At 38.3% G+C, this 13,138-nt stretch overlaps 1 protein-coding gene across 5 annotated transcripts in view; it reads left to right on the forward strand.

The window, feature by feature from the left end:
* Positions 1-13,138, forward strand: part of DMD (dystrophin) — a 1,940,210-nt gene that overhangs the window by 1,588,618 nt on the left and 338,454 nt on the right. For all 5 annotated transcript variants that reach the window (XM_057717394.1, XM_057717395.1, XM_057717398.1 and 2 more), the window contains 2 exons: positions 10,674-10,794; positions 11,416-11,684. In XM_057717394.1, the coding sequence (XP_057573377.1) occupies positions 10,674-10,794; positions 11,416-11,684 (390 nt within the window). The remainder of the gene's footprint in view (positions 1-10,673; positions 10,795-11,415; positions 11,685-13,138) is intronic.

Below are 13,138 nucleotides of genomic sequence, written 5' to 3' on the forward strand. Positions count from 1 at the left end.
AGTTTACTTGTTCATTTGTCAGGTTATATATTAGGCATGTTCGATCTCCTCAGAAGGCACCGCAAAGTGGGGGAGAGGTTCAGAAATTCAAGAAAATTATCCTGAAATCACACTGTAGATTATACATTTATTTACGCTAATTCTGTTATCAATGCTGGCCTGCTTCCTTTGCGTACATTTTAGTATGTGTGTTAGCTTGATGAGGTCCCTGTGTTTGCTTTCCGCCGAAATAGAAAATGTCTTTAGGTGCCACCTGTGAACGTTAAGATTCAAGTCAGCCCCGTGTTACCGAATAAATGCATTGTTCCCTATCACCGCTGAAAAACAACAACAGAAAAAAGGTCGTGGTAGATTCATTCCAAGATTCCTTGACCTAGCCTCTTCAAGTTTCTAAATGAGTTTGGTTCCCTTGTGAAGTTCACTGTTATCTGCTCTAAGATGTCTGCTTGACTGGGTTGGAGGAAATCGACATCTTTTTGATTGATTCTGCATCACTAATGGAGTAAGCTACTTTCGTATAAGTTTGGTATTTTATGCAGTCATATTTAGGAATGCTGAGTAGAAAAGATTTTACATTATTTTTAGAACTACATTTCTAGCCATTTGAGGAAGTCTTCTGAAAACTAGCTATATCATCAAAACTTGAGAGCAGAGTCATCTAGGATTTGCTACTTTTGTTTAATGCCTATAATAAGATAAACTATGAATAGTTTACAGATTGACTTCTCTACCACAGTCCTCTTTATAACCATGTCAAAATGTTTTGATATCTTGACAAATACTCTTAAAATAATGTTTGTGTAGTACTTCGCCTTTACGAAGCATTTTCACACATTCATTTAATTACAGATGAACCCCTGCTCTTTTTATGCGTTTTTCCATTTCCCTCAAAAAAATTATCTTAGGAAAAACTGTACCATCACTCAGCTTCCTAGAACTCACTGAGTCTTTCAGTAATTATTAAGTGCCTACTCTATGCCAGGGACTGAGGGTACAATAGTGAACAAAACGAGACTCTGCCTCCACAGACCTTCAAATTTTAATGAGGGAAACACAGAGTAAGCCAATACATTAACATATAAAGTCATGTCAGGGAAATTCTCTGGCTGTCCGGTGGTTAGGACTCGGCGCTGTCACTGCCAGGGCCCCAGGTTCAATCCCTGGTCGGGGAAATAAGATCCTGCAAGCTGCACGGTGCGGCCAAAAAAACACAAGAAGAGGAAGAAGAATTAAAAACTAAGATAAAATCATGTCAGGTCAGTTCTCTGAAGAGGAAATGAACAAAATAAGGAGAGAAAAAGACTGAGAGGTAGTGGAATACCGAAAGAGATTATAGTTGAGCAAAGGGCTGTGTGCGTGAGTGAGCCAAGCAAAGACCTTGAGTGAAGCATACTCTAGGCAGAAGGAGTAGCAAATGCAAAGGCCAAGATGTAAGCACAGATGTGGGGAATAGCAAGATGGGCTAGTGGTAGGTTGCAGAGAGAGGCAAAGACCAGATAATGCATGGTCTTTTCTGCCATAGTTTGGAGCTGGATTTTATTCTGTGTGTACTGAGACATCACTGGAGGACCACAGGCAGGAATGATGTGATCCGATTGATGGGTTCAGAAATGGACTCTGGCTGCTATGTGAAGAAATGATGGTAGGAGGAGCAAAACTGAAAGCAGGGAGAAAGGAGGGTGTTTAAGTCATTTAGGAAGGAGACAATGATGACTTCGACTGGAATGGAAATGATGAAAAATTATATGACCCAGGATGTAGTTTGAAGGGAGAGCTGATAGAACTTAAGATAGATGGGGTGTGGAATGTGAGAGAAAGCAAAGAGTCAAGGATGACGCTGAAGTCTATGGTTTGAACAAATGGGGAAATGATGATGCCATTTATGGAAATAGGAAAGATTTCAAAACAATCATGGATGAGGGTGTATATGTGGAGCGAAACAGGAGTTCCATTTCTGGATTATGTTGATAGACAGAAACAAATGGTGTGATTCAGAAATTATTCACCACTTACCGTTGACGATCTTAAATTTTGACTGAGCCTGTTGAGAATGGATATTAACTTTTCACAGGGTTTCCTGATAATCCACTTACCTGCACTATTGCTTCAGAAAGAATTTCCAAAATTTGGGGTTCAGGCTCAATGACCTGATACCTAATTCTCTAAATGACCGTAGGAGCAGACTGAATTTTCACCAGTGATTTTTCAAGGCCGGCTCAGAGCTTAACAACATTATTGTCGGTAGGAAGTAACTTCCCCAGTGCTTGTTGGAAGTAACTCAGCCTTACCATTGAGGGTCAAACAGCTGTCCAAGATGCTGCGTGGGCACTAAGCTATTCCTCCACAGTATCACAGATCTGCAAGCAGGCTGGACTCTTGGCTAGCCCCTGCCCTTGATCTCAGAGAACACACCTTTTTGTTTAAAAGACTTCCAAAAAATAAATCTCAACAAGAGCTTGTTAAACACATTTTCCCCCGAGAAGCTCCAAAATATTTTTTCACTGAGTAAAATTAGATATTTAAAAAAATAATTTCAGACTTGAAATATGTCCATTTACTTTTTCAAACTTGCTTCACATTGATGTAATCTCACTTATAAATTAATATTTTTGTTCCTGTTGTTGACTATCTGAAACAATGCTTAGATGTACCTGAAACAATGGCTAGATGTGTCTGATACTATAATCCTTTATCTTCACTTTTCTTCAGAAGTAGAGTGATAATAAGAGAAACTTTTTTCACCTTGTTTAAAGATGATTATGTAGTCAAACTCATAGAAGCAGAGAATAGAGAGGTGGTTGTGAGGGCCTGGGAGAGGGAGAAATGTGGAGCTGTTCAACGAGTATAAACTTTCAGTTATGCGAAACAAGTAAGTTCGAGAGATCTGCTGTGCAACCCAGTGCCTATAGGTAACACTACTGTATCATGCGGTTAAAACTTTAAGAGGGCAGATCTCATGTTAAATGTTCTTGACACAGTGAAAAAAATAAAGACGATTATGACCTTTTCTTTATAGCCCATGTGTCCCATTTTCATAACTTCCCTAATACCAACTATCTTGAATGAATATTAAGTGAACCCTTTGTCTTTTGGGGTTTTTTTGTTCTCTTGCCGCTTCTGGCAGATTTCCTTCTTCCTAAAATCCCTATGGATTTGTCTTAGATTCTTAGAGGCAAAATGTCTGGTACTCCAGTCAACTGCATTTGGATCTTGCCTTTTTCCATGATTTTGGTTTCAAATTAAGTGAGCAATGATTGTCCCTATATCAGCAGTCATTAAAATATTTCTGATGTGCTCGAGACTCAATAAATATGGTGGCTTTTAAAATGAGGAAGGTTGTTATGGTGAGAGAATGTATTCAACAATGTTCTTATCAGAAGTAAAAACAATATAGGAGGCGTACAGATCAGGTAGAAATAATGTGGAAACTAGAATAATAATATAGGATGACCAAACTAAAATACCGATCAATTTGTGGAAATGACTGTGTTACTGTCCTTGTCCCATGGACACTCAGTAACCATTTGTTGAGATCACTTTCACCACCATGGGTTCACTTGTTTTTTCTTTCTTTTTTGAAAATTTTTATTCGGGTATAATTGATTTACAGTGTTGTGTTAGTTTCAGTGTACAGCAAGGTGAATCTGTTATACATATATTCACTCTTTTTTAGATTCTTTTCCCATATAGGTCATCACAGAGTATTGAGCAGAGTTCCCTGTGCTATACAGTAGGTCCTTATTAGTTATCTGTTTTATGTATAGTAGTGTGTATGTGTCAATCCCAATTTTCCAATATAGAGTCAGTCTGTTCTCTCATCTCCTAGCTAATGCAGGCTAGAGGGAAAGCCCAGCAAGCAGTTCAAATAATGGAACTTCTGAATGTGTGGACATGAACATCTCCTCTAGAGCAGAAACCACTAGGATTAAGAAGGCAGGGTTAATAGGGCCTCCTCCTGAGGAAAATCCACCTAATAACTCGAAGATTACTCTCAGTTTGGGATCTGGAACATAAGAGTAGACCCAGAAAAAGATCTCTCAGTTTTTCCTAGTTGATAGCATTAATCTTTTCCTCTAGTAATTCACAAAACTAGGCTTTCATCCTCAGGCATCAACTGCATCTAAATCCAACTGTCCTCCATATACCACACTCTGGTTTTCTACCTGGTGTTCTGTTATTTATTTGACAATATTTATTGCGTATCTACTATGTAACAAGCTGTAGCTATAATTCTTAATATTAGTAATAATGCCTAGGAAAGACTATCCCAGACTGTCACCATGTAGCAGGCCTGTGGCCAATTAATGATCTAAATGTGCTGATTATGGAATAGTAGAACTGGATGTTAGAACTTAGGTAAGGTAGTTAGCCGACCTCTACATTTTACAAATAAGAATGGAAAGGCTCAGGGAGATTTTATGACCTGTTCTAAATCATGCAACCAAGTTTTGGCCCAGCCCAGACTTGAACTTTTGGTTTCCTGCTACTCAGGACAGTGCTATTTTCACCACTTCAGTCTGCCTCTCAGGATGGTCCTGTAAAGTTCTACCAGCAAATGTGGAAATAATGTATAGTTCCTTCAGATTTCCAGTCCAAATGACATAAATATAGACTTGCCACCTCAGTGGGAATATAGGTAAAATTCAGCTCCGGGGAAACTATACACTGTACATGGTTGAAAGAGATCTGTTTTGAAATGCGAGGGCTTTTACTTACATCCTTAGTAATAAGACCACTGTCTCTAGGTGAACGCAACATAGCTTTTCTCACTGTAATGTCTATACCTGTGCTCAGACTTCTCTTCCCACCCCTCTCTTCTCTCAGGTACATCAAGCAAATCAGTAGCTTTCCCTTCATCCCCTCTATACATGGTTCTAAGCTACTTCTGTTTATGTATTATTAGGTATTTTGATAATATTCACGCTAATGTTTTTTCCACAAGGACAGGAAGAAAAAAAAAGAATAATCAATGACTTGGTTTTTCTGTATCACTTTCAGAATTTTTATTTCTAATTTGCTTCATGGTCATTAGGATTTTCCACTTATGTGTCTTCCACATTTTTTGTAATTCAGGAAATTTTTTTTTTTTTTTTGCTATTACTTTTAGCCTGACTTAAGAATTTCAAGAAAAAAAAAAAAAGAATTTCAAGATTTGGATTCTAAGTGACTAATGAACTGATGGCCTTAGGTAAATCCAAACTTATCAGTACTTTACTTTGTATTGCTAAAACATTCATTGAAGAAAAATATGCTTTTATACAAACATACCTACTCAACCAAACTGTTGACTCCTTAAGGACAAAGATCAGGTTCCTACATCTGCCCTACCTTATACACAATAGATTCAAAATAAATATTTGTGAATGAATGAATCAGCAAGCGGTCAGGTCACCTAGTTGGTTAGTATTTGTGACGTATAAATACTATCCATTAGATAATTTAACCTTCACAATAAAATGGATTTACTTGCGGATTTGCTGCTAGTGTTTAATTTTGTAGCACATGATTCATATAAGTTTATTTTGTGAACCTTAAGAAGATGAAGGAAAAACATCAATGTAGTATGCCTAACTTTTTCTCATTTGTGAGGTAGAATATTATTTTCTTTTCACGGAGGTACTCTAAGTCTTCAGTAGTTGCTTCTAATTCTTCTTCATCACTATCTCAGGCCCTGGGGCCTGGCTGTCTTAAAAAGGAAAAGGGTGGGTTTTAAAGAAAGTAATTTCATCTGTTCAAAAGATTCAGGAAGTAAATATCTTAACGTTTGAATATTGACACCTAAATCGTGTGAAGAGGCATTCTGTTTGTGTATGGGAGAAGGGCTTTCTATCCGATAGCTTTTTCACTTCAGCACATGAATGAATGAACCAACTTACCTGATTTAAAATATTAATTATAATCTATGAGTCAAAATCAGTATTGTATGTGAGTATATATTTTCCCCAGTGTCATTCAACTAGACTTTTTTTTTGAGAAACAAGACACTTATTATCAAAGAGTTAAGGCTCTTGACATTGAATGTTGTTGTTTAAAAATGGCTCCATTTTCTTTACTTTTAAAATGCAGTGAACTGCTAAAATATGCACGCTATGGGAAGTTGATCAGATATTGAAAAACCTATTTTTCATTATTTTAATGCAACATCTTCGTGGGGTTTTTAGTTGTTGTTGTTGTCTTGTTATTATTTTTACTACATAAGCCTGTCTCTTTTAAGCTCCATGCTGTACGGACCAATGATGTCCATTGCCTAGAGCAGTTTCTCTGGTACGTAGTAGGTGCTCGAAGTTTGTTACATGAATAAATGGAAGAGGACCATTCATATAACCATGTTTAACATGACATTCCTATTTATAGTTTTTTCTCCCTTTTTTCTGGGGTTCTTACAGTTGTTTTATGTGTGTGTTTAGTCTAAATCTTCTTAAATTCTGAAGCTACAGCCACTTAACCCTCTCTTCCATACTTTCTTAATTTCTGGCAACGATGTGAAAATAATGGTGCTTATGTCTTTGTAGTGACAGAACTTCCTTTGTCTTTAGATTCGTTTTAATCCTCAGTGACTCATATTTAAGAAATGAACTGTGCAGCTGTGGTGGAGCTAAGCCCTTGGCAACCCCTCGAGGGGCAAGCAAGTGGTCTCACCATGGATGGGTGGTCCTTAGCCTTGAATTATTTGCTGTTCAGTTTTAACAATGGAATTACATCATCAAACAGTGTCTTGAACTTTTTCAGTTTGATGGGACCTTTAAGATCCCTTTCCTTATTTGACAGACTTTGCTTCAACAATTATCTCCACTTTCCCCTGATATATTCCTCTCTGCTACGGTGACCAACTGTCCTGGTTTACGTGATGCTGTCCTGGTTTCAGCATTGAAGGTTCCATGTCCTTAGTACCTGGCAAACCAGGATGGTTGGTGATCTTTCAGTCTGTATTCAAACCATTCCTATCCTGAAAAGAACACCTCTGTCTTTACCTTGTGATCCTCTCTGTCCTATCTTCCTCTTTTCTCTCTCAGAGAAAAAGATAGTTGCACGAATAGTTGTCATTTGAAGTGCCCCCTCTTTCTCCTCCTACTTATTCCTCAATTAAACCTATTTCCGAGGCTACTGCCCTCCACTGAAACTGTTCTCACCGAGTCTGATAAACGCTGCTCAGCGCTGATCTTGCTGCACTTCTGTGTGTCATGATTGGACCCTCTTGCTCACTTTATTCCTCTCGAACTCTCACTCTCTCTCCAGTAGTTTTCCATTCCTTATTTCCCCCACTCTTTACACCCATCCAATCCTTTTTGGCCTTTCATGTTTTTATGTATGTTCTCCAGAATTTTCTTTTCAGCTCACTCCAGTGAGCAATCTCATCTACTTACGTAATTTTAATCCTTGCCCATGTGAATAATCGTAGGCACTCCGTAGATACTAGCTAAGTGAGAGAATAACCCCTGTATCTCATTTTTTCTCCCTAAACATTGGATTCGAAACTTGTTTCCTGCTGGAATGAATGTTGTGTCTCCAAGCTGAGCGTATCACATCCCCTTACTCTGTTCCCCACACAAACCCCCCCTCATAAGAATGTTGGGGTTTTAATATTCATCTTTATGAATGTTTCTCTGAATGTGCACATGAGGTGTTCTGGATCAGAGACAGATTTCCTTGAATTACTTTACAGTAAATATCATCACTACCTTCCACCCTTTGTTCAAGCCTTACTCTAGGGAGACATGGTGAGATCTGATGAAGATTTTCTCACATGAGTAGCTGGGTGGGTGCTCCATAGGCAAGAAACCTGGGGGGAAATGCTTTTTCTCTGCTTATGAAGGAGAAGGAGGCAGTTGTCTCCTGCTCCCCCTGAAAGGGTCTCCTTGGAAACCTCATGGGTCTGAGTCCTAACTCCACCCTCCCTAGGAGCCAGATAGCTCCATGCATCTCAGCTTTTACAACCTAGAAATGTCTCCAAGGTCTTGGCCTTGTGTTTTCGAAATGTAAATACCTACAGAGATAGCCACTCCAGTTTTTCTGACAACTTGGAGCTTAACCTAGGAATCTACTCCGGGCTATAACCATTTGGCCTTCTCGGATCAGAGAAATTAACTAGACAAATGACTGCATTTCTAATTCCCATGTTATGGGAAGGTGTTCACGAGGCTAGAACTTTTTATAGGTGTACTGAGAAAACCAGGAGAGTTTATTTCCTCACTTTTAGTTTAATTGCACCCAGTATTCACTCCTCACCTCAACCTAGAAACTAAGAGTCATCCTTGCTCCTTCCCCTTTCTTCTCCAGCATCTATTAGGTCACCAAATTCCCACATCTCTACTCTCTAAACATTTCCTTACTCTCTCTCTCTCTTTCTTGCCGTGGTACCATTGCCCTGCATCAGATTGTCATAATCTTTCACTGAATTCTTGCAATTGCCTCCTGTTTTCACTGATTCTACTTCTGTCCTCAAATACGTTCTCTGTACTAATGTCAGAGAAATCTACTTGAAACGCACACATGCCCATGCCACTCCCCTGCTTAAATCCCTGCAAAGGCTCCTGATCACCTGCAAGACAACACCTGACTTCTTAGCAGGGCATATATGGTCATAGGTTAAGGTTCACATGCTGACTTAAAGGTCTATTCTAGTTTGACAGAAGAACAGTACCCTGCTTCTTCTCCAGACATCTCTTCTCCTTGTACTTTATCTTCTAGAAACACTGGCCTACTTGGGATAATGGCACAATCCACACTGAATTAGCCCTCTGTCTTCACACCTGCATTTTCATCTTTCTTCTTCCTCTAGCCTGCTTTTCCCTGGCTGACTCCTGTTCATGCTTAAGAATTCTCCGTGAATACTATCTTCTCTAGGAAGCCTTTCCCAATTTCCTTTCCCACATTGTGCAAGCCTATAGCACTTCCCACATTGTGTTGATATTATTTATGTGTTCAACTCATGCACTATTTGCTATAAGTTCCTACGTAGGAAGGGCTGTTTTGCATTCAACTTTGTGTTTCTAGTCTCTATAACTAGTAATGTCAGTATCAGCTTTCCCTTGTCAAGTCTAAATGGAGAGACTAGGTAAGATAACAATTTTCTCGAAGCTAGAAAAATTAGATGTCTGATTAAAAATACAGGAATACAAGAACTGTATACACATATACATACACATGCACGCACGTGTTGTGTGTGCACACAAACACAGAGATTAGAGAAGATTGGGAAGCTCTTAGAGGGGAAATCAGCCTTACATTGTAAGCCAAGCAAATAACACACCTGCTCTGTAGGATTTCAAGGGCACAAGAATATCCCACTATACAGAAATTACATCCCTAACCACAGCCTGAATCCTAATATTTCCACTTAACAGAATTTCATTATTTTGGCTCAGAAACCTTGCCTCTTTCTACTAAACTGTAAATAACTTTGGAAGGTGAATCATTTTGCAAAGTATCAGACTCGAGATTCCTTTGAATCGTGAACACCATTAGGATTTTATTAATAAATGTGTCATGCAGTACACTTCTAGAATGGTCCTGTAACATGATACATCTGAAGTTTAAAGGAGACACTGTTAATTTTTCTCCCAGTAACAGAACAGGGTTTAAATTCAATAGGCAACATTAGTAAAAATAGGACAGAGTTGAAAAAAGATATGAATTATTAAGCCCTAGATGAGGGTGATTATTATTACTGTTGTTTTTCCACTGGTCTTTTAGCATTTATGTGATATTTAATACTTTCATTGACATCTTCCCTTCTGAGATTGCAGAATCTGGGTCAATAACTGTCTTCAGTGGTTTCAGAGTATCTGTTAATTTATCCTAGCCTCACAGGATATTTCACAACCCTTAGCACTTGGTTGTACATGAATTTTATTGTTTTCATTGTTTCTAGTGTGTTAGTCTTGTCCCTTCTTTTGGTTCAGAAACTTTGCAAAGGCAGAAAATGTGCGTTTTGCTTTTCTTTTAATCCCCTGTATCAAAGAAGATTACAGATTAGAGATTAAAATTGATAACTAATTTAGATGACCTCCAGACACCTGTTCTAGGCTCACTCTTTTATAGAAACTTGTTCCCACAATTCCTACCTTCAGTATACCTCAAAACATTTCTCCCATTTTCAAGGAAATCCTAATGGAAAATGTAATGGGTATTTTTTCAAAAGTGTTGAGTTTTTACTTAGTTTACTATGAACACATCATTATGTTCGTTGTCAGACATTTTGACGGAATTAACTGGTGGTTATGAATTAGATTGGTTACATACTTAAGTACAACCTAAGTGTTTCCAAGTGGCCCTTTAGGTTTCCCATTATGGTCTAGATATCTATTTTGGGGGTATGTATAAGTTTCATTAGCCCTGCTAGGGTTTTGCAATATATATCTTACAACTTGAGCTCCAGATTTCAAGTTTGGCCATCAAGTTATGTAAATAAATCACTCTTATCTTAATGAAAGAACGTTAACGTATCTCGAAAGCTCCCCTATCCTCTCCAGAATAGTTTTACGAACACAGTGTTTTCCTGATTAACAGAAAGATCCGTCGAGCCTTCTTTATCATTTTATGACTATCAGTTTATAAATACAGGAGATAGAAATTGACCTGGGAATTTCATAACCAAGTTCCGAGCACCCAGGATTAATTTTGAGAAGAATGCCACAAGCCAAATAAGCATTTCTTTTCATCTCATTTCACAGGCCTTCAAGAGGGAATTGAAAACGAAAGAACCTGTAATCATGAGTACTCTTGAGACTGTACGAATATTTCTGACAGAGCCGCCTTTGGAAGGACTAGAGAAACTCTACCAGGAGCCCAGAGGTAATTGAATGTGGAACTGTAATAACATATTGATAGAAGGATCAGTGGTGACAGAGCAACCCATCCATTCTTGCTGCCAGGGTCTGGATAGCTCTCATATTTAGTAGGTTAAATAGAATCGATTCAAATTAAACCTTGATGTTGAAAAAGAGAAAGGAATCAGAAAGCACCACGCATAAATCTGTTTGCACATTCATAAATAAACATTAAAAGAGATTAGTGATCAGTTATTGAAACATTTAGAAAACAATAAACAAAAGATATTATCTGTGAGAAGGAAGTTTATTGTCACAAAGACTACAAGCTAATTTTCAATTTCAGAGCCTTGCTGAAGTAAATTAGAGCTTGTGGTGTGCATCCTAACATTTTTCTACGCAACAGCTTAAATGAGTCTTGGATTATCTGATTGATATAAAGTAGATCAGATTCACTCAGGAAGACACCACTTTAGATGTGCTAAACTGTATCAAAATATAAGCCAAAGTGTAAAAGAGCCATTAATCAGTAGGTTGGCCTCTTGTTAAACTATACTTTCTTTTTTCCGGTATGACCTTTTCAACAATTTTTTTTTTTTACACAAAAATGAATGTGACCTAAAACCTTGTCATATTACCAATTTAGAGCTGCCTCCTGAGGAGAAAGCCCAGAATGTCACACGGCTCTTACGAAAGCAGGCAGAGGAGGTCAACGCTGAGTGGGAAAAATTGAACCTGCACTCTGCTGACTGGCAGAGAAAAATAGATGAGGCCCTCGAAAGACTGCAGGAACTTCAGGAGGCAACAGATGAGCTGGACCTCAAACTGCGCCAAGCTGAGGTGATCAAGGGATCGTGGCAGCCCGTGGGCGATCTCCTCATTGACTCCCTCCAAGATCACCTCGAGAAAGTCAAGGTACCGTCTACTGCTAGGCTTCAGGGCCCTTTGAGAGATTCAAAAGAGGTTTTAATCTGAACTCCTGTGCAGTGTTTTCGTCTTACAAAGTTAAAAATAGACCCCTTAAGCATTCGAAATCTTTCACAAACTCAGGCTTCTGGAACATGGTATTTTCTCTAAGAGAAGATGGTGATCTAATCATCTGTCTTCAGTAATATAAAATAAAATATTAAGAAGCTACAGGGCAAAAAAAATCACTTTGATTTTGCTATTAGGAAATTAATTTAAGTGTACTAAAATGGTCTGATTCACGTGTGTGTGTGTGTATTTGTGGTTCTTAGTATCAAAGTAGGGAAAAATACAACATTTAATCAATAGCCAAGAGTCTAGGTTTTGGCCTTTCTGCTAACCCAATTACATGACTTGGGTGAGTTATGGTACTGTGAACAGAGACCATTAATGCTGCCCTTCCGTTCGAAGGCAATGTGTATAATACAACTTTGAGTTGTATTAGTCCACTGCAGATATTAGGAAATATCACTCTGTATTTGGAATACTCTACCTGAGGCCAAAGTTAAATTCCCTTATGGCACAAAGATGATAAACATATTTATAAAGAAAGAGTATACATATTTAGGAGAATCGTTTTGAAAACCAGCAACTCAAAACATATTTTGTCCATTTATCTAGTGTCAAAACCAACAAAAGTCCTCCCAGATCCAAATGCCAAAGAAGTAAAATCCTCACCTGCATTTGGCATGTTTGCCAACCCCCGCATTCTGGAAGGTCTCTTCTCCCTTGGCTTTCCTGGCACTGTTTCATCCACATTCTTCTTTTTCCTTTATTTTCTGAAACTCTGCCCACCCTTCAGATGTTGGTATGCCCAAGTTTCTCACCTTAGCTGAGTTCTCTTTTTATTCTATAAAAACCTTAGCTCAGTTCTCTTGCTGTTATATAAATGATCCCAGTTTGAAATGGCATGGATGGCGACAAATCTGAATTTGTAGTCTGGATTTCTTTTCTGATCTGCTAACCCATATGGCATTAGAATCGAAATGCAACCATTCTGAAAGCAAGTCCATTCGTTCTCCTGTTGGCCCATCCCTCTACTGTTATCCCTTTGAACCTGCCCTTTCTTCTGTGTTTCCTAGTTCAGTTAATGGATCATAATCTAACAAGTTGCTCAGGCTAGAAACTCGAGGGCCGTCCTTAAATCCTTCTACATTTTCATTGACTGCAGTTGACTGTTCATTTTACCTCAGACTATCTCCTTTATATTTTCTGTCCTCTTTCTTTCAACCAATGTCCTGTTCTAGTCCCCAGCATCTGTTAGTCAGATTGTTGTATTATACATTCTTAAATCCCATTCCCCGTCAGTGTACCTGGCATATCACAGACACTACATTTTAAATATTAAGGAATGAATGAATGAACATTTTCTTTACTGATATTCTGTATTATCCATTCTCTTC

This window comes from Hippopotamus amphibius, chromosome X (assembly GCF_030028045.1).
Source record: "Hippopotamus amphibius kiboko isolate mHipAmp2 chromosome X, mHipAmp2.hap2, whole genome shotgun sequence".
NCBI classification, from domain to species: Eukaryota; Metazoa; Chordata; class Mammalia; order Artiodactyla; family Hippopotamidae; genus Hippopotamus; species Hippopotamus amphibius.